Raw genomic sequence first — 18935 nt, forward strand, 5'->3', positions numbered from 1 at the left:
GGATACCGATGGAGCAATCCGGGAGGAAAAAATTTCCTCAATATTCGTCGTTTGAAATCACGATAAGTACTTGTACACCAAATAGGAGGACTATACTGCACGAAATGGTATAAGTTGGATGTTCCATCGGCGATATTTTATCGTGTACATGCCAGACGGAATATTTGCTTTTGACGTATTTAAAAGGAAATATTTTCCGGAGTGCAGACATGTACAGCCAACTATACCATACCCTTGTCATTGCAAAATACGAAAACGAAGCGGTCTCCCTATTTTTTCCCATTCAATCACCATACGTTTACGTACGATACTCGATACGCGATTTTTTTTCCAAGATATTTTATTCGTTTTTTCTTATTATTTTTAGGTTGACGTAACTAAGTACACGTACATCGTGTGTAATTGTGTACAATTTCGACTGAAACAGACCATTCTAAAGGATTTTTCCTCTCGCTAGCCTATTTCGTATCTGATGCCAACTTACATAGATGGCGTATGTTAGGTACTTACAAGATGCAGACGTACACGTTTTAGCCAACGTGAAACGAGCCGATAATTAGAAAAGTTTGAAAGTACGTGTCATTGTCACAAAGTATACAACAACTAAACCTACCCAGTACCCAGTACCAACATACACAGCATGACATTTATGCATTTGGAAAAGTAATACTCATCTAAGTTTGTGAAGCACACCTCGATGCTATCGGTATATTCCAGCAGCAGATCTACTCGTAGTACGCGGAGAAAAAAATTCGAGCTATTTCAAACCAACCGAGGCGAAATGACAAGTAGGCAATTTAAATGCAGGATCGATCAGGATCACCTATATCGCGAACGTTTTTGATACCAGATCTAAATAAATTCTTTTTCCTGCAGCAAGAAATTATTGAAGTACAGAAAAATTTTCATCACATGCAGCAAATTATTAATGTGGCAGTTTTTTTTTTTTTTTTTACTTGAAAAAGAGGCAAAGTACCCTAACTGACAAAACATTTTTCAGACTGATGAACACAAAAAAAAAATGGAAAGAACATTCAAAAATACACCACCAAGTCGAATTAAGTACAAGTGTTGAATTTAATTTTTCAAATTATTGGCGAATTTTCAAAAATTCAAATACCTATCTATTTTTAATGAAAATTTTCACGAATTTATAAGACTGACTGAGGTACATAGAAAGCTGAAATTTATTTTATGACCGATTTTTGATCCTTCGAATCAATTGGTGATGGTTTTGAGCTCATTTGCAACATTCGGTCAGACGAATTTTTAAACTTCACAATTTCAGGAAAATTCTCAAGTATTTATATAAAAAGGGTTGTCAAAATTAAATTCGTCATCTTTTCAACACCGGAAAATCCAGAAATCTGCCGCAGACCATAAAAAAGTTCAAAACCATCACCAGTCGATTTGAGAATCCAAAGTCAAAAGTAAATACAAACCAAATAATCACAAGCTTTCTATTGCAATTTTAATCAAATTTTGATTTTTCCGCAAAAACAGCGCGAATCTTTGGATGTTTAAAAAAGATTCATCACCTAAAATCAATTTGGAGGTTTGAAAATTTTGTACAGCCTTTTGATTTTCTTTGTTTGGTCCAAAAAATTGTTTGAAATAGGTATGAATAGATTATATTAGAATGATGTTGACTGAAATTTATCCGGTTCATCATCATTTCACAGATATGTATGTAGTTGACACTTTTTCATCACAATTTCTTTCAAATTTTTCTTCATTTAAAAATGGTTTTCAAGCGAAGTGAATCGATTCGAATCGAATCATTCAAAACATTACAAGTTACAACCGACTGGCGATTGAACAAAATGATTGATTTCTAGATGAATCACTCGCGACCGAATTAAATAATTTTTGGTGAATCATTCGCGAACGAATCGATTCATTTACTTAATTTTCGGTGAATCATTCACGAACGAATTGAATATTTTTTAATGAATCATTCGCGACCAAATATAATAATTTTTGATGAATCATTTGCGAACGAATTGATTTATATAAGTGACTCATCGTTCGCGAACGAATCGATTCATTTACTTAATTTCTGAAGAATCATTCACGAACAAATTGAATAATATTTTATGAATCATTTGCGAACGAATTGATTTGTATAAGTGACTCGTTCGCGAACGAATCGATTCATTCACTCAATTTTTGGTGAATCATTCACAAACGAATTGAATAATTTTTGGTGAATCATTCGCAAACGAGTCACAATTATTCGCGAACGAATTGATTCGTATAAGTGACTCGTTCACGAACGAACTGAATAATTTTTGGTGAATTATTTGCGAACGAATTGATTTGTATGCGTGACTCGTTCGCGAACGACCCGATTCATTTGCTTAATTTTTGGTGAATCGTTCTCGAACAAATTGAATAATTTTCAATGAATCTTTTGCGAACAAATTGAATAATTTTTGGTGAATCATTTGTGAACAAATTGATTTGCATAAGTGACTCGTTCGCGAACAAATCGATTCATTTACCTAATTTTTGGTGAGTCATTCACGAATAAATTTAATAATTTATAATGAATCATTCGCGAACGAATTGAATAATTTTTTTGTGAATCATTCACGAACGAATTGATTTGTATAAGTGACTCGTTCACGAACGACTCGATTCATTTACTTAATTTTAGATGAATCATTCACGAACAAACTGAATAATTTTCAATGAATCATTCATTATTCATTCACAAACGAATTGATTTATTTACTCAATTTTAGGTGAATCATTCACGAACGAATTGAACAATTCTTAATGAATCGTTCACGAACAAATTGAATAATTTTCAATGAATCTTTTGCGAACGAATTGAATAATTTTTGGTAAATCATTCGCGAACGAATTGAATAATTTTTGGTGAATCATTTGCGAACAAATTGATGTGCACAAGTGACTCGTTTGCGAACAAATCGATTCATTTCCCTAATTTTTGGTGAATCATTCACGAATAAATTTAATAATTTATAATGAATCATTCGCGAACGAATTGAATAATTGTTTGTGAATCATTCACGAACGAATTGATTTGTATAAGTGACTCGTTCACGAACGACTCGATTCATTTACTTGATTTTTGATGAATCATTCACGAACGAACTGAATAATTTTTAATGAATCATTCACGAACGAATTGAACAATTCTTAATGAATCATTCGCGAACGAATTGAATAATTTTTGGCGGATCATTCGCGAACGAATTGATTAATGGTCGGTGAATCATTCACGAACGAATTGAATAATTTTTGGTGAATCATTTGCGAACGAAATTGATTTGTATGAGTGACTCGTTCGCGAACGAATCGATTCATTTACTCAATTTTAGGTAAATCATTCACGAACGAATTGAATCATTCGCGAACCAACTGATTCATAAATTGAAGAATTGATCAATTCGTTCATGAATGATTACCTACCTTAAATAAATCAATGCTCTCACGAACAATTCACTCAAAATCAAATCAATTTATACACATGAAAAGTGGTAAAGTCTGTTCTGTTTTCACTCGCCACAGACATTAGAAACAAGCCAACGCAGTGTGTATATGAGGCAGAATACCATTAAAGACCTGCAGTATCTGATTTTATGAACTTGGCGTTACATGCACGAGCTATTCGAGTTCCTCACCTCTCTGGAAGCGAATGAAAACATTTTTTTGATGGCGGAAAAAGTCCGGGGAATATCTAAAAAACATACACTTGAGTGGGGAGCCCTCCTTAAAAATTGAAAATTGAATTACAAGCTTAAAATATATGAGTCTTTCTCCAACCCGATCGAGTATATACTTTCTTTTCATAGCCCAGCAGTGAGCTGCTTTGAGAACACATGAAAAAAATCAAGCGCGTCCTTGCTAGTGCAAACCAAACATCGGTCCGCAAAAAGTCAATGTAATGTCATGGGCTGCGTAATGTATGGGGGCAATCTATATATATACACAAACAATTCGTTTGAAAACAGATCCACTTGTTAATAAACGATTCATTAGGAATGGTGGAGGCTTTATAAGATTGCAAGTTTCATCGAAATCGGTTCAGCCGTTTTCCAGGTAATGAGTTTAAAAAATTGTCGCAAAAAAATTTTGTCACTCAATAAACTTGAAAGCTTTTACCTTTCAGCTTTTGAAACTAGATGACGATGTCGAAATGTCCGACTGGAGCCTAATTATGAAATTTCAAATTTGATCAGAATTGGTTCAGCCGTTCCTAAGAAATTCAATTTTTAATGAATTTTTTGCAAAGTCACCCCATGATGAGTCAGAAGCACAACATAGAGAAAAATGAATCGAATAAATAATAAATCCAAACGTTCATAATTCTGGTAATTTCGAAAATTCTAAAAAAATTCAATGAATGGTTCAGTCACAAATTTCATATCAAACTTTGGTTGACCTAATTCTACTGTAGGTAATTAATGTTGTTCAGATTTTGAGAATCACTACACTTTCAGAATCTTTTCGACGAGGACAGCAGTTTGAAAAAATTAGATTTTCAATAACTTTGAAAATACAATTATCGAAGTTTTTATAATTCGAAAACTTCTCAATTTTTGAGAATTTTTGAACAATATTCGCGGGAGGGAGAGGTGCCTATGAAAAATTTTCACACAATATCAAATTGTAGGTCTACCCAACCACCAGAAAATACTCTCGAGAGATTCGATCATTTTTCAACCAAAAGCTCACAACCACGTTGTAAAGATTTAATTTTTTTTTAGAAAAAAAAATACATACTATTTTGACTGAACATTTTTAAACAAAGCGAAAAGCTTCGCTTAATTTACGGAGTTTTATTACCATAAACCGTGTAACATTTCAGCTCTTTTTCATCCCTTTCTTTTAAATAATAACCAGGTTTTTTTCTTTTTCAGCAAAAAGGCACATTTTCCTGGTCCGCTTGTCTCGGTCGCGAAAAGTTGAAAAGTAAATATTAAAAGTCTCTAAGTAAAGGTAAAGGTTGAAGTAAAAAAATCGATATTTTTTTTTTTTGCAATACAACAAAAGCAGTATAAAAAGTAGGCACGCGGAACTGAGCGAAAGTTAAACTAGAATTTTTTTTTCATACGAATGAACATAGCCATCGTCATGGCGCTGAAATACTCGTAGCCTTTCGTTATACCTATTATAGAAACTATGTGTACTGTGAGTATCGAAAGACGGTGGTATAATTTGCAAAAATATACCACCTAAACGATACTTAAGTAGGGTAAAGGAGAAAAAAAAAAGGTTTAGAGAGAAGGTAGAAAAGTAAATGAGGTGTAAAATTTAATTAAATATTCGTTCATTTTTTTGCGCTCGTTTCGGTGAAAGACCATCGCTAATCTCGTCTTTAGCGAGTTAGTGAATAAATTTGCTCCGGCTAATTATAATTCGTTGCGTCGACGTGGCGTTTAAATTACAACACCAAAAAATAGTATACTTAAGTAAATAGAGACGAGTTGGAATTACACACCGAAAAAAACCCACCACTGGTGTGGTTTCGGGCCCCTAACTTAATACTCTAGTTAACTGTGGAATGTGGGGTAAAAGTCAACACTATATATAAAATACGATGAGAAAGATATCGTATCCTTTACGAGTGAGAAATAAATCACCGTAGAGGATTACGAAAAATAATTAGTTGTTTACACAAACAAACATCCATATGCTGGAAAAGTTCTAATAATATGCAGTTTTAAATCATCTTACCGGAATAAACACAACATGTAAAAAGAACTGCTCATATAGATTCGGATTCGCGTCCACGAAAAGAAAACCACACCAAGCACCGAACTTATTCGCTAATCATTAAACGACTAAATTACATAATTCGTGCTCATCTTCTTCGGGGATGCGATGGATTTTCATCGCGAATATTTTTACACAAACCGGTTTACACTTATAATATAAAATGTAGTAGAAAAAAAAAATGGGAGAAAGACGATCGACGATTAGAAGAACTCGAGATGCGGAAAACGTTCCGAATGTACCGGTTCGATATTATAATATTTTCGATCGATATGATACATCTGTAGTGCGACCTTCTTCGACTATTATTCCCAACAGTGATACTGTGATAAGGTTCTCCCAGTCTAGGTAGTTTTTTTTTTCTCCATTAAAATTGGCGATTGGAATACGAGACAGTTTACCTATCTATACATATAGGTATTAGGTACGTGTAAGTATGCGAAATTCTTACCTGAATATAATGATCTTGAAAACTGGTCCCGGTAAGCCTTTGATTATAGCTGATGCGTTCAAATGACATCTTCCTTGTAATACGATCCCGTTAATCTGTCAAATAATGTACAAAAATAATCGTTATAACGAGCCATTTAATCGATATATCGAAATCTAAATCTAATTATAATCAATGTCCAATACCCTCCAAATTCAGTTCTTTTAAACCAATTGAAAATAATCCCTGAACGAAAAATCTTCCATCAAACACAACCCATGGTTCAAAAAAACAGGCTGAAGTCAACTTCGGAAAATTGTTGTTGTTTCTCAAACACACACACACACACACATATGTAGGCGTATTCGTAGAGAGAGAGAGACAGAGACAAGGAGGAGAAGAAGAGAAGCGCGGATAAACCATTCGAAATACTATACGAAGTGACCTTCTGCGAGCATTTCTAGGGTACTATGTGCGGCAACACTGTCAAGGTAAACATACCGCTGCCATAGTAAATTGGACTTGGTCGTACAGAAGCAGATACCTACCTTACCTACCAAGTTACGAGTAAATTTTCGCGACGATAAAATTTTCAAGATTTCATTTCGTTATCTCGGAGTTAAATTTATCTCGTAAGTGTGACTAACGAATGCACTTTGCGATACCAAAGTATCGACCATGAGCTGAGTAAAGAACTCGTCTAATGGAAATTTCCAACAGAGCTGAATTTTATATAAAATTCGTATATAAGTTCGAGTAACACAAATGGTATAGGCAGGTATTAAGAGATAAAAGTTTTCACTCTTCTTTTTTTTTTGGTGGAAAGAAAGTTTCGAGTCACGCGAGTATTTTCTATATTTTTCAAAGGGGCATGGCATTATAGCTATACAATTGGAATTATGGAAAAGGCCAAAGTATCGGAATATTTGATTATCGATATCGCCAGGTGTAGGTAGGTGTACGGATGAGAAGAGAAAAAACACACGAAATGAAATGGAAATAAGCGAAATATTAAATTTTTAGTACCTTATAATAAGGAATTTAATATTTCAGTCGATTCTTTTCCACTTTCATCGTTCCTTTACGCAAGAATGGAATGAAAGTTTTTGAGAAATAATTCGAATAAATTTTCGTAGTTTCATGGTTTCATGGTACGAGAAGTTTTCAATTTCGCGGATAAGTGGAGGGAAGAGAAATGGATTTTGATAGTGAAGGGAGTCGATCGACGTTCTTGGATTTGGAAAAAATGAACTTTGAACTTTTCTAATGGCATAAAAGCGATCATAATATGCAAGTGACTACCTGAATTGAAAATAAAAATTTCTAACAAAAAATTGAAATACATCATTCAAATTTTGAAAAATTTGAGCTCGAGCCGGCAAGGTCACATGTTAATAAAATAAAACGACCCCCCCTCCCATTAAAGACATTAAAAAACCACAAGACCACTTGAACCGAAAAAAATGTTCAAAACTTTTCATGGTATCTAACGGATTTTTTTGTTGAAAAAAATCACTACTTTTTCACTAGGTACCTTTTTTCAACCAAATTTTCAGAACGCTTCCCACTAGAACCCCCCCCCCCTCCATCCCTCACACAAAAAACCACTAATAGAGTCTAATTTTTCATAAGGAAATTTTTTTTTTAAATCCAATTGGAAGAAAATTTGCATACAAAGTGAGTACATATTTTTTAATTTCATCAAAAATAATTTTTTTTTCAATGATTTGAAGGTTTTTTGGACTATTTATTATTTTTGGCAAGTCATTTTCCCTGACTTTTCCAGGTTTTCCAGATCAATTTTCAGGAATTTTTTTCCGATTTTCTATACTTACCCCATACTTTGATTAAAAAGAGTTTCGGGGGGGGGAGGGGGAGGTAATTTAACTTTATCTTTGAACTGGATACTGCTTCGGATATAAAAAACAGCTAAACTTCGATAATTAAAAAAAAATTTTAACATGCAAGTAGTGGCGTTGCACTCCAAATTTCCTTGGAGGTGGAGGGAGGGAGGGAGGAAGGTGAATTGGGTATAAAAATGCCGAATGAAAAACCAAACATGGAGAGAAATTTTGACTGGCAGAACTAAGAATAAATATCACGTTGGGTCCTATTCCTAAACGGTGATTTCCACTTGCGCTTTTCCTTCAATTTATTTTGACCAGTTGCGCTTTTCCAAGCCTGCTTCTTTAAATACCACTTGCGCTTCTTAAAAACCAATTTCAGGGGTTCTCAAAGTTTGGAAATTTTGATAGTACGAGTATGTTTGTGCAAAGTCGTTCTTTTATGGCGGTGATATTGGATTACTGTGCAGAAGAGGAACATTCTCGTGATGTTACGAATGCCAAAACAACGAATCGAGGCTTTTTTTTTGAAAAATAATGAAAAAAATCTGTAGGTAATGTGTTGCATGAATTCATGTTTTATTCCTTTTTTTTTTGTTTTCTTGAGCAAGGAGCAAAAATATGCCATAAAATACAAAGTATAACATTCTATAGCTGCAGTTACCAATGCTTTTTAAAAGCAAACTTGAAGTAGTTAGATACTGTTCCAAATGCCATGGGGTGACCATCATAGAATCTAACTACCTCATTTTTTGCTATAAACAAAGCTTAATACATATGTGTGTGTAGGGATGGTGCAGATGCAAGGCGATGGTCCCGGCGCGCCCGCAGCCCCCCCGCGACCGGCGCCCCACGAAATTCCCCCGAGCGAAGCGAGGGGGAATTTCGGGGGGCGCCGGTCGCGGGGGGGCTGCGGGCGCGCGCCGCGCGGCGCGGCGCATCTCTTCTACCCGTTCAGTCACATTGTCTCAAATTCCTGAATTTTTTTTGGTCATGAATACTTGAACAGAGTTCATATAGGTCTGTCTAGATGTAAGGAGATAGCACCGGTCCACCGGCGCGCCCCCAGCCTTCCCGTGCCCGGCGCCCCCCCCGTTCGCTCGGGGGAAATACGGGGGGCGCCGGGCACGGGAAGGCTGGGGGCGCACCTCTTTAAGGTCGCTTTTCTCAAATTTTAGCCTCATTATTCGAAATTTCTGATATTTTTGGTTATGAACAGAGTTCATATGTGTCAGTCCTCTCCGTGTGGATGTAAGGAGATGGTCTCAGCGCCTCCGCAGCCTCCCCGTGACCGATATCCCTCGAAATTCTCACGAGCAAACGTGAACTTGACATCAATTCATAGTTTTACTCAGTATTTCTTCAAAAAAAAAATGAATAAAAGTATAATTAATCACGTAATGCTGAAATACAGCGTAATTAGATTCATTTTTCCAGTACATATATTGAATATTCACGTATGAATCAAGGTAGTTAGATATTATGATAGATAACCATGGTGCATAGAACAGTATGTAACTACCTCAATTTTTTCTTTGATTGATCACAGGTAACAGCTATTCACATTATATTCGTCTCTGTTCCTCATTTTCTACTAGTTTACATCAAAAAACACGTAAGAAATGCAATAAATTGCTTCAAACCTAGTGTTGACACTCTGCTCGAATATTCCCCAAAATTATAATAGGTATGTAAAAAAAAAGCCTCGACTCGTTGTTTTGGCATTCGTAACATCACGAGAATGTTCCTCGTCATTAAGGAGAATAACCGTACACATCCTCCCGCGATTTAAAGCAAAAAAAGTAAGGTAGTTAGATATTGTGACGCGTACCAATGGTTAGCATCACAATATCTAACTACCTGAGTATTTTCCTCAAAATTGAGGGAACCGCAAAAATTCAGTTCCCTCACCACATTTCTGGCAATTTTACATTTTCAAAAAAAAAAAAATTGCAAAAATTGCGGGTAGTTAGATTCTGTTATAATACCCCATTACCGTGTATGTAGGTAGACAGTACCTACGAGAGTATAATAAAAAAAATGCTCCCCTTGGTGAGATCAGACGGATTAGGTATGTTAGGTATGTAATAAAAATAATTCGTTCGTTCGTTCATCAGTTTGTATCTTTCAATTCTTTCAATTTTGGGAACACATTCGGAATTTTAAACAACCGAAAAACGCAAGTGGGTAAAAATTATTGCTTCTACTGAAAAGCGCAACTGACCAAAAAAAAATCGAAAAAATAGGGGAAAAAGCGCAACTGGTATAGAGCCTTTCTAAAGTAGAAGCTATTTCCAGATTTTTGAGAGGGGCGTGCTGTCGAATGAAAATTTGTGGATTGATGTGGTAGAAAAACATCAATAATTTTGCCAATCTGATACAATATTCATATTATGCCTTATGAAAATTCCTCCATTCTTTTTTGGATTTTTGGAGGCCTCAAAATATGTGAAATTTGTTTATTCTAAAATGAGAAACAAATTAGCCCCAGCGAAGCAAGAACAAGAGTTTTTTTTTTAATTTTTATTTCCAGATGCCTAATATAAAAATGATGTTTTTTTTTTGTGAGTAGTGTATTTTTTGGTTTAAAACTTGATTTTTATTATCTAGAAATTTTCATCTTGCCCTGGAAAAAAAACAACTCCGAGCAAAGCGAAGGCAAAAGCTTTCGGAAATTCGTACTTTGAGAAGTAAAAAATGATGTTTTCCTTTCATCACAGGCCCTTATCCAAAATTCGCAATTAATCGTTTTTTCAAAATTCCAGGGATTTTGCGTGAAAATTACAAAATTCCAAAATCCTTGACTTTTATTTATCAACGCGTTACAGTCCAAATTTAAAATCTTATCAAAGACAGCTGACCAGTTCCTTGGTATTTGAATATCTCAATCATCAAACGGAGATATTTCCTTGGATCAATCTCTTTACATCAAGAAAATCACAACGCGATTTGGAATGGCTAGCTGTAAGTCAGTAGATACTCTGATGGTCAAAAGATCTACAAAATCAGATTTCGAGAAAACATCTGATTTTCCCTACCAATCAGCAGTTGGCACGCTGCTGTATGTTGCCAAAGGTACAGTGGAAATTGCTTATAATGAGATTGGTTAGTATGAGATTTCAGATACAACGAGCAAAATGCTCGGTCCCAAGCACAACGCCATTTAAACATGTACAATATGGTACCTGTTAGAACGAGCTCATTTATAAGGAGGAATCCGGATAGTACAAGATGAAATTCTTGAAATTTGGTTCGTTTTATTGTTTTTTCTTCCGCTTATAACGAGTGTTCATGCAGAAAACATTCGTTAAATCCCAAATTTCAGTTTTATAGTTTAATTTGGTAACATTTTGAAATTCACACAGATTTTGTGGCATTTTTTGAAAAACAGAACTTTCTAAAAAGCTGCTGGAAGCTCTAGAACTGCTCAAAACAATTTGAAACTGTTTCCAAACAATTTGATAAGTCAAAAATAGTAGTAAAATTGACAATTTTTTTGCTACACGTGTTATACAAGTATCATTTATAATGAGAAGCTCTTTATAATATTATCTAGTTATTACAAGATACTTGTTATAAATGCAAAACCTTTTAGTATGAGAGACCGGATACAACGAGTAAAATGTCTGGTCCATTCAATCTTGCTGTAAGCAATTTCCACTGTACTTGATTTGATATTTCATACACAGTTGGCATATTATCAAGATCGCTGGAAAATCCAACACCCAAAGATGTTAGCTGTTTGAAACACCGTGTGATTTGTTACTTGAACAGTACAATCAATTTTAAGTTGGTGTATAAATTTGATCTGACTGTCAAACAGCTAAAATGTTATAGCGAATCAGATTTTGCTTGCTGTCCTACTACATATCAATCAACAATCGGCGTTCTGATCAAGTAGGTATGCTGACAAGGCAATCTCCTGGATCAGTAAACGACAGTAGTTGGTAGCTGACTATTGCTGTGAAACCAAATTGATTGCCGCTAACAAAGCATCAAAGGATACCATCTGGATATCGAGATTATTTTGAGAATTAATCAGTCTGTCTGATGTTCCTGTATGTGTTATTGGTGCATAATGAAAACGCCATTAGGATTGCAGAGAATGTCAAATTCCATAGCAGAATGAAGCACATCCAAAGGAAGTACTTCTTCACCTATGACCAAATTTGTGTAAACAAGATTGGCATTCAGCATGTTTGAACTGAGCAGCAATTGGCTGATATACTTGTATTATTGAAGGCTTTGCCAAACCTGAGATTGTCATTTTTGCGAGAACAATCTGGATTGATGTCATCAATTGTTTAGATCATTTGAAGAGTGATATTCCAAAACTCGCTTTGTCCATTTTCACAACTTTTCAGGAAAGAGGAAAAACAGTTTCCCTTTAAACGGGTAAATTGGCTTTTTAGACGAGTTTAGCACTTTATTTGGGTGGATTTATGATGTAGGAGTGTAGGTATACATTTCATCCATTAAATACTGCTGAAAAAATTTCAATAAAAATGGACAAAGCGCGTTTTGGAACATTATTTTTTTTAAAATTTTTAGTGAATTGGCTATTTAGGTGAGTTTAACACCTCATTTTGGTAGGTTGATGATGTAGGAATGTGAGTTAATACTTCATCTACCAGGTACTGCTGAGAACCCAACTTTGATAAAAATGGATAAAGCGAGTTTTGGAATATCACTCTTCATTTGCTCGATAATTCTTGAATTAGGGAAAGTGTAGAAATAAATGAACAAATTCGCGTCAACATTGTAATTGTTTATTTTCACAGTTATTAGGTTATTACAGGTAATTCTTCAAACTACAGTAGTCCCTGCTAAATGTAGTCGCAGTTAGTAGAATAATTTGGATAATGGAATTGAAATGGGTTGGGACAGAACGCTTGCATCTTCTTACATGTAAATTGAATTGCTTATTGTAGTGCAAAAGGACATTGAGTTTGGTTAATAGAATTGATTATTCTTCAAAACTTGGAGAAAATCATGGAAATTCGACAAAATTTAACAAAAAGTGGATGAAAAAGATATGTTTCAAACATGTTAAAATGGCATAAAAACACTGAGTGAACATTGGCAAAAAACATGATGAAATTTTCATAAAATTTTATAAAAATTGTCCAAAAAAGTGTTCAAAACATATTAAAAAACAAAATGTGCCTTGAAATCGACTCCTAAACACATCAAAAAGTGATGAAATTTCAACAGAATTTGGAATTTTGTGTGTTTTTATCCTTCAGATTTCTCTGATTTATAGAATGAAACATACCTGGTCCCAACTCGATTCTAATAAATAAGTACAAGTATAGAAATTGAAAATTTGTTTGGGAAAATGATGGAAATAATGCTGAAGGAAGTCCAAGCTTATTTATGACCAGGGGAAAGCCCAAATACGAGAAGGATTTTCGTGGTATGAAGTTATATGAGCAAAGATACAGGATACATATTTGTATTTCAAAATTTTTTCTGCGTTTTTTATAGTTTTTGCGCTGGTCGCGAAAAACTATATTGTTTTCACTTTTCGTCCGATTCAGACTCCATGAAAATCGTGAATTTTAAACTTATTGCCGAAAGCCAATAGCCAATTAGCGTACAGTATTTGAAAATATAACCAATCAGAGAATAGCGTTTCTATACAACCAATCAACGATTAGTATTCGTAGAAACCGATTGCGAGACTGAATTTATAAACTGAAATAAATTACATTTTCATATTTTTGTGTAGTTTAAATGAAATAACACAATGAAAGTTGAAACACAGAATTGTTGTCAAAGTTATTTCTTATTTCTTTTATTAAATTTTAGCAATTTGTAAAGGTCCCTCTTTTTACATATGCCGATTGCCATTGCCAAACTGGCCAAACGACAATGATACAAAACGGCGAAGTTGAAAACAAAAAATTCCCTTCTCATGATGTAAGTATTATAATACATATTTTGAATATATTCAACCAGGGAGTAAAAGTGATTTTCGACGAATTTTGAGGTTTATTTCCCTCGTTTCGCTCGGACAATTCACAATACACCTCAAAATTCGTCGAAAATCACTTTTACTCACTAGCTGAGTTGAATAAATTACGATTTCTCATGAAAAGAAACACAAAACGCAATCGCAAAAACTATATCTTGGATCAGCGGACCCCGCTGATCCCTTGTTTTTTTTTGGACCGCTTATTAGAATATCCTGATTAATAGAATTGAAAGTACCTCGGCCCAAACCGATTCCATTAAGCGGGGACTACCGTATTGAGATTGTATACACTTTTGTAAAGTAAATCAAAAAGCTCTGATGACTTTATATTTGAATCTCCGGTATTCTAACCCGAGAATATTACATTTTCGTTCCCATTATGCAATTTTATATTTTTATATTTCAATGTACATATTTTGTATTCGTGTAAATATATGTTGAATACATCTGTTTATTTTGAAAAGGTGTTTGTAATTCAATAATGGACACCCTGTTTTTGTTGCGCGTTTGAATTTTCTCATTTTTTCACTACTTTTTTGACTAGATTCACTACTTTTTCTCTATCTGTTAGATATCCGGGTTTTGAAAAAGCTGAATAATTTTCAAATTTTTTAAATTTTGACATTTTTGACCTCTCGTTGTGGAGGTTTAAAAGCTACCCAAAATTTTGAAAAAAAAAGAAGAAAAATTGTCCATTCTACATAGTAGAAGGGGGTGGTGATGTAGGGAGGGAGTTAGCTTCGTGTTGACCTCATGAGTTCACCACACCAGTGATCTGATAAGAAGAAAATGATTGTATTTCAGATTAAAATACAAATTCAGCGTAATGATTTTACCCAAAAATAAGTATCGTATGGCTTTTTGTAAATAATTAAAATTGATGAAGAATATAAACTTAAAAAAATGGACAAAAAAAACAAACGCACCATTCTCACGACCTTTAAAAATAATACATGTGTGGATTCCACATACACGACGACGGGTTTCTTTTAAAAAAAAGGTAGGTACAAGTAGTATAGTCAACCACTGCTACATTACAGAAGTTGAAGATCGATAAAATTGAAGGAGTATGAGTTATAGCTATTGCGAATTTTTTTCTCCCATATTTTCTATCCGTTTCTCTCCTTTTATAGGTTTCAAACTACGTTTTAATATCGAAAGGTGACAATTATTATTATTAATCGTCCGATGAAAAAATACGCCTCTATTTTAGTCAATTTTCCTTCACCAAAGCATTGCAAAAATTCTAAACGAAAATAAAAATATAGCAGCCCAAGTACTCGTACGAGATACGAAAATATTCATTCCTTCAGTCAAATACATACCAAAAAAATCACAAATTTCAAATATAATTTTTTAAAATTATTTTGAATATTTGCCTTACTCTCAAAATTCATCGATTGATCTCCAAACATTTGCTATAGAACGAAAATATCACACTATTCAATGAGGGGTGGAGGGAGGGGGAAGGGTGTGTTATTATCTGAGGATCAACGATGCTCTCGGTGTTTTTAAATTGAAAGATTAATGAAGTACCCAGACAGTCTGCCAAATCTTAGACCTTCGAATTAAGTACCAAAAGAATTGGAAATTTAGTACCTCTTTTTTTTTGAAAAAAAAATCGAAATTTTCGATACCTAACCAAAAATGCATTTTCCCGCCAAAAAATCGTTTTCGAGCAATCTTCGCACAAACTTCGCAACCTTCACGACAGGCTGACACAATCTTTCACTCAAGTACATGGTAAAGTTCAAAGTATCAGTAACGAGTTTCTCACGTGTCAACTGCACAAGCTACTCAATTTCGAATATTCTGACAATTTCGATTATTTTATTTAGCGTTCGTAATTCAACTTCTGAGTAGAAAAAACAAACCTCGAATAAAAATTATTAGAAACCATCACGTCATATCGTATAAAAGCTCGGTTATTTTTACTCCTCGTCGTACGCCCCAGCTCCATGTATCGATGAAGCAGCTCACATCATACGCAAGAGTACACGTCAGTTTGAGCACAAAATTATAAATTTCATTCTTCGAATCGACAATACTCGACGAGATACACACGTTGAATAAATACATACATACATACATATCGAATACGATAAAGCATAGAAATCACTCCGCAGCGAGGCGGTAAAATAGCGACAATTCGTAATACGAGTATCGTACGTCGGAAAAATAAAAAACCATCGCGATTGTCATTTTTTTCAACGCGAACCAAAAAGAAAAAAAATTAAGAAAAACACGTAAAACACATCGAGAAAAAAGGTACTAAAAAAAGTAAAGAGAGAAAAAAACAACCAAAAACACGAAGGTATCTCGCGATTATACAAAAAATAATAATAATCGTAAAGAAATCAAAATTACAACGTAGCTGCTCCAAGGTTGCGTCAATTTGGAAATTTTAATTTCATCCAACCTCGTGTTTTCTTCGAGCGAAAACACCACCGACGAGTTAAAACTTTAATATAACGAAAAACATCGAATAATTTTCGAAAACTCGCTATTCGCCTGCCAGCTCGTCATATTTGTAGCCTATATTGGCAATCTGCTGCTGCAGGATGATGAGGAATAAGAGCAGGTAGTATTTAGCCTTCCATCCCTAAATGAGCAAAGTAAAATTAGCCAGAAACAGCCTACAGGTACGAGTAATTAAACACCGGCCTAAATGAATTTTATGGTAAAAACGGTTAAAATTTTTACGACGCGAATACCGCTGCTCCGGCACAATTTGTACGTTTTAATAAAGTTGGAAATTTTTTTAAAAATTTAGTTTCAAACATGTAAACAAATGTACCCCCGAGTCGAAAAATATTCGCTGCGGTGTTGAATAAGTATTTAACAAAATTCTAATCAAAATGGTAGTCTGTGCATGAGCCATTTTTTTCACTATTTCAAATCCCTTCAGCAACACAACTGAACTGAATTTGCCCCTTGGGAAGATGCAATTACTCGAAACTCGTTTTGGAAAAATTTTTCTATTTTAATTAATTTTATTCGATAGATTTTAATTTAATTTTTAATATATTCCAAAGAAATGCTAGTAACTATTTCTCTCTTCCATATTTTCATTTTCTTCTCGTTTCTTTTTTTTCAGCTTCGAGTTCGTTTGCCAAAAATTAATTTCGTTAAGTTTTTTTTTCTCTTCATTTCATTCATTTCAAACACCATGCGACCAACTTTGGCATTTGGAAAACCAAGATGACAACGACGGGAGGTACCTAGGATGGCTACCTATTTTCTTCACACATTTTCTTCGTGGTGGAAAAAACGACCCGTCATAAAGAGGCGAAAATTACCCAACTAAATTCTCTCGTTGACAGTTCCCATATCCCCGAGTTCCTCGACTCATCCACAAGAAATAATCGCCTGAGATACGACGACGCGACGACGACGTTCGCATGTTATCCATTTGACGAAAACCGAGAAAGGGATAAAAAAGATGACCCATATGACGACAATACCAACCCCTGTATCACTTTTGTGTTGTGCCAAAATAATCGTACACGTACATGTACAATCGAAAGATAAATAACCACATGCCGCAGTTTGGCCTGTATTGTCCGGCGTATTTCACGAACCATGCGGCGGAAAAAATAGCGTGATAAGATTGGCGGTTGTGGTACAATGCATAATAGGATGGAAGAAGAGAAGCTGGGAACGAGAGCAGGGTCACATAAATACATAGCATAAGCTTTTAGATTACCGGTAATGAAAGTTGCTAGCAAGTTTTTAAGAAAAACTTGCTCGAGATAGACGACATTGTCCTTTTAGGTTCTTTTATACGTCGGTTAATTCGGTATAGGAAATTTCTGTAGACTTTTTTTTGCCTCCCGACAAACGGTATGATAATGGATACGAGAACCCTTTTTGTGTAGTCTTTCGGGCTGAAAAATTTCCACCGTGAGAGCGTGAAGATAAATCACTACATCGACGAGTACTATTTCGTGTTCGTTTTAGATTTCTTCGTATTTTTCCTGTAGTAAGTTTTTTTTTCAGCTTAAGGTTCCCGGCGTGTTTTTTTTTTTTTTAGTTCTGTTTTAGTAGAACGTTTGCAGAATATTTTATATGTCCACGATTCACGAATTGATACAGCCTACATATGTTAATACATACGATATGCGGTGTTTTAAATACAAAATGAACCGTAGAAGAAAATCACAGACAAATTGTCGAGTGTTTTTCTCAACTCTGAAATTAATACACGTAGAACAATTTTTATTCGTTTTTTCACAAAATTAAAATCGATCTGATCATCTGACAGCAAAAAAAAAAAAAAGTTGAAGTTCATCACCAAAATCCTAACCTTTTCTGGGAGAAAGAGGCAGCTCAAGAAATACGATTTTCACACTTTTGGCTCCATCTTGGTCTTGGGCACTTTTTTCGGTCAAGTGCTGCTATCTACCAAACCATCTCCTCAGTTGAGTTATGCATCGAAAAAATTTCAATTTTTAGTCCCAATTCCACTCGAAAAGTTGACCTTCAAGTCTCAAATTCATATTCAGTGAGCAAACTCTCTTTTCATGCACTTTTTTGCACTTATTTTGCTGTTTTTAAGCTAAATTTTTCATGAAAAATTACAGGTTTCAGGATGAAAAATAAAGGATATTTAAAATTCAGCAGTCATCGAAAAAAATAAGAATAAAAATCGGTTTAATTTGACCAGATGAATTCAAATATGGTGGCGATGGAAAAAAAATCAACCGAACGAGGCCGTCCTTAGGGTGAAAAATGCTGTAGGAACGAGTTTTCTTGATCATTCTGGTACGTTACATTTTTTTTTTTTTTTTTTTTTTTTTTTTACATCATTCGAACTGTGCTGAAAATTGAAATGCAGTCAAGGAATGTGAAATATTGACGAAATTTTTTTTGAAAATGCATAATTTGGGGAACTGGTGGTATGGGGTTATTTTCAAAATTTATTGTAAACGTTACA

General features: G+C 34.5%; 1 protein-coding gene across 13 annotated transcripts in view; it reads right to left on the reverse strand.

Annotated features, from left to right (window-relative positions):
- LOC135834981 (multiple PDZ domain protein-like) overlaps positions 1 to 18935 on the reverse strand; it is a 382459-nt gene that overhangs the window by 132124 nt on the left and 231400 nt on the right. For all 13 annotated transcript variants that reach the window (XM_065348995.1, XM_065349003.1, XM_065349002.1 and 10 more), the window contains one exon: positions 6200 to 6294. In XM_065348995.1, the coding sequence (XP_065205067.1) occupies positions 6200 to 6294 (95 nt within the window). The remainder of the gene's footprint in view (positions 1 to 6199; positions 6295 to 18935) is intronic.

This window comes from Planococcus citri, chromosome 2 (assembly GCF_950023065.1).
Source record: "Planococcus citri chromosome 2, ihPlaCitr1.1, whole genome shotgun sequence".
NCBI lineage: Eukaryota > Metazoa > Arthropoda > Insecta > Hemiptera > Pseudococcidae > Planococcus > Planococcus citri.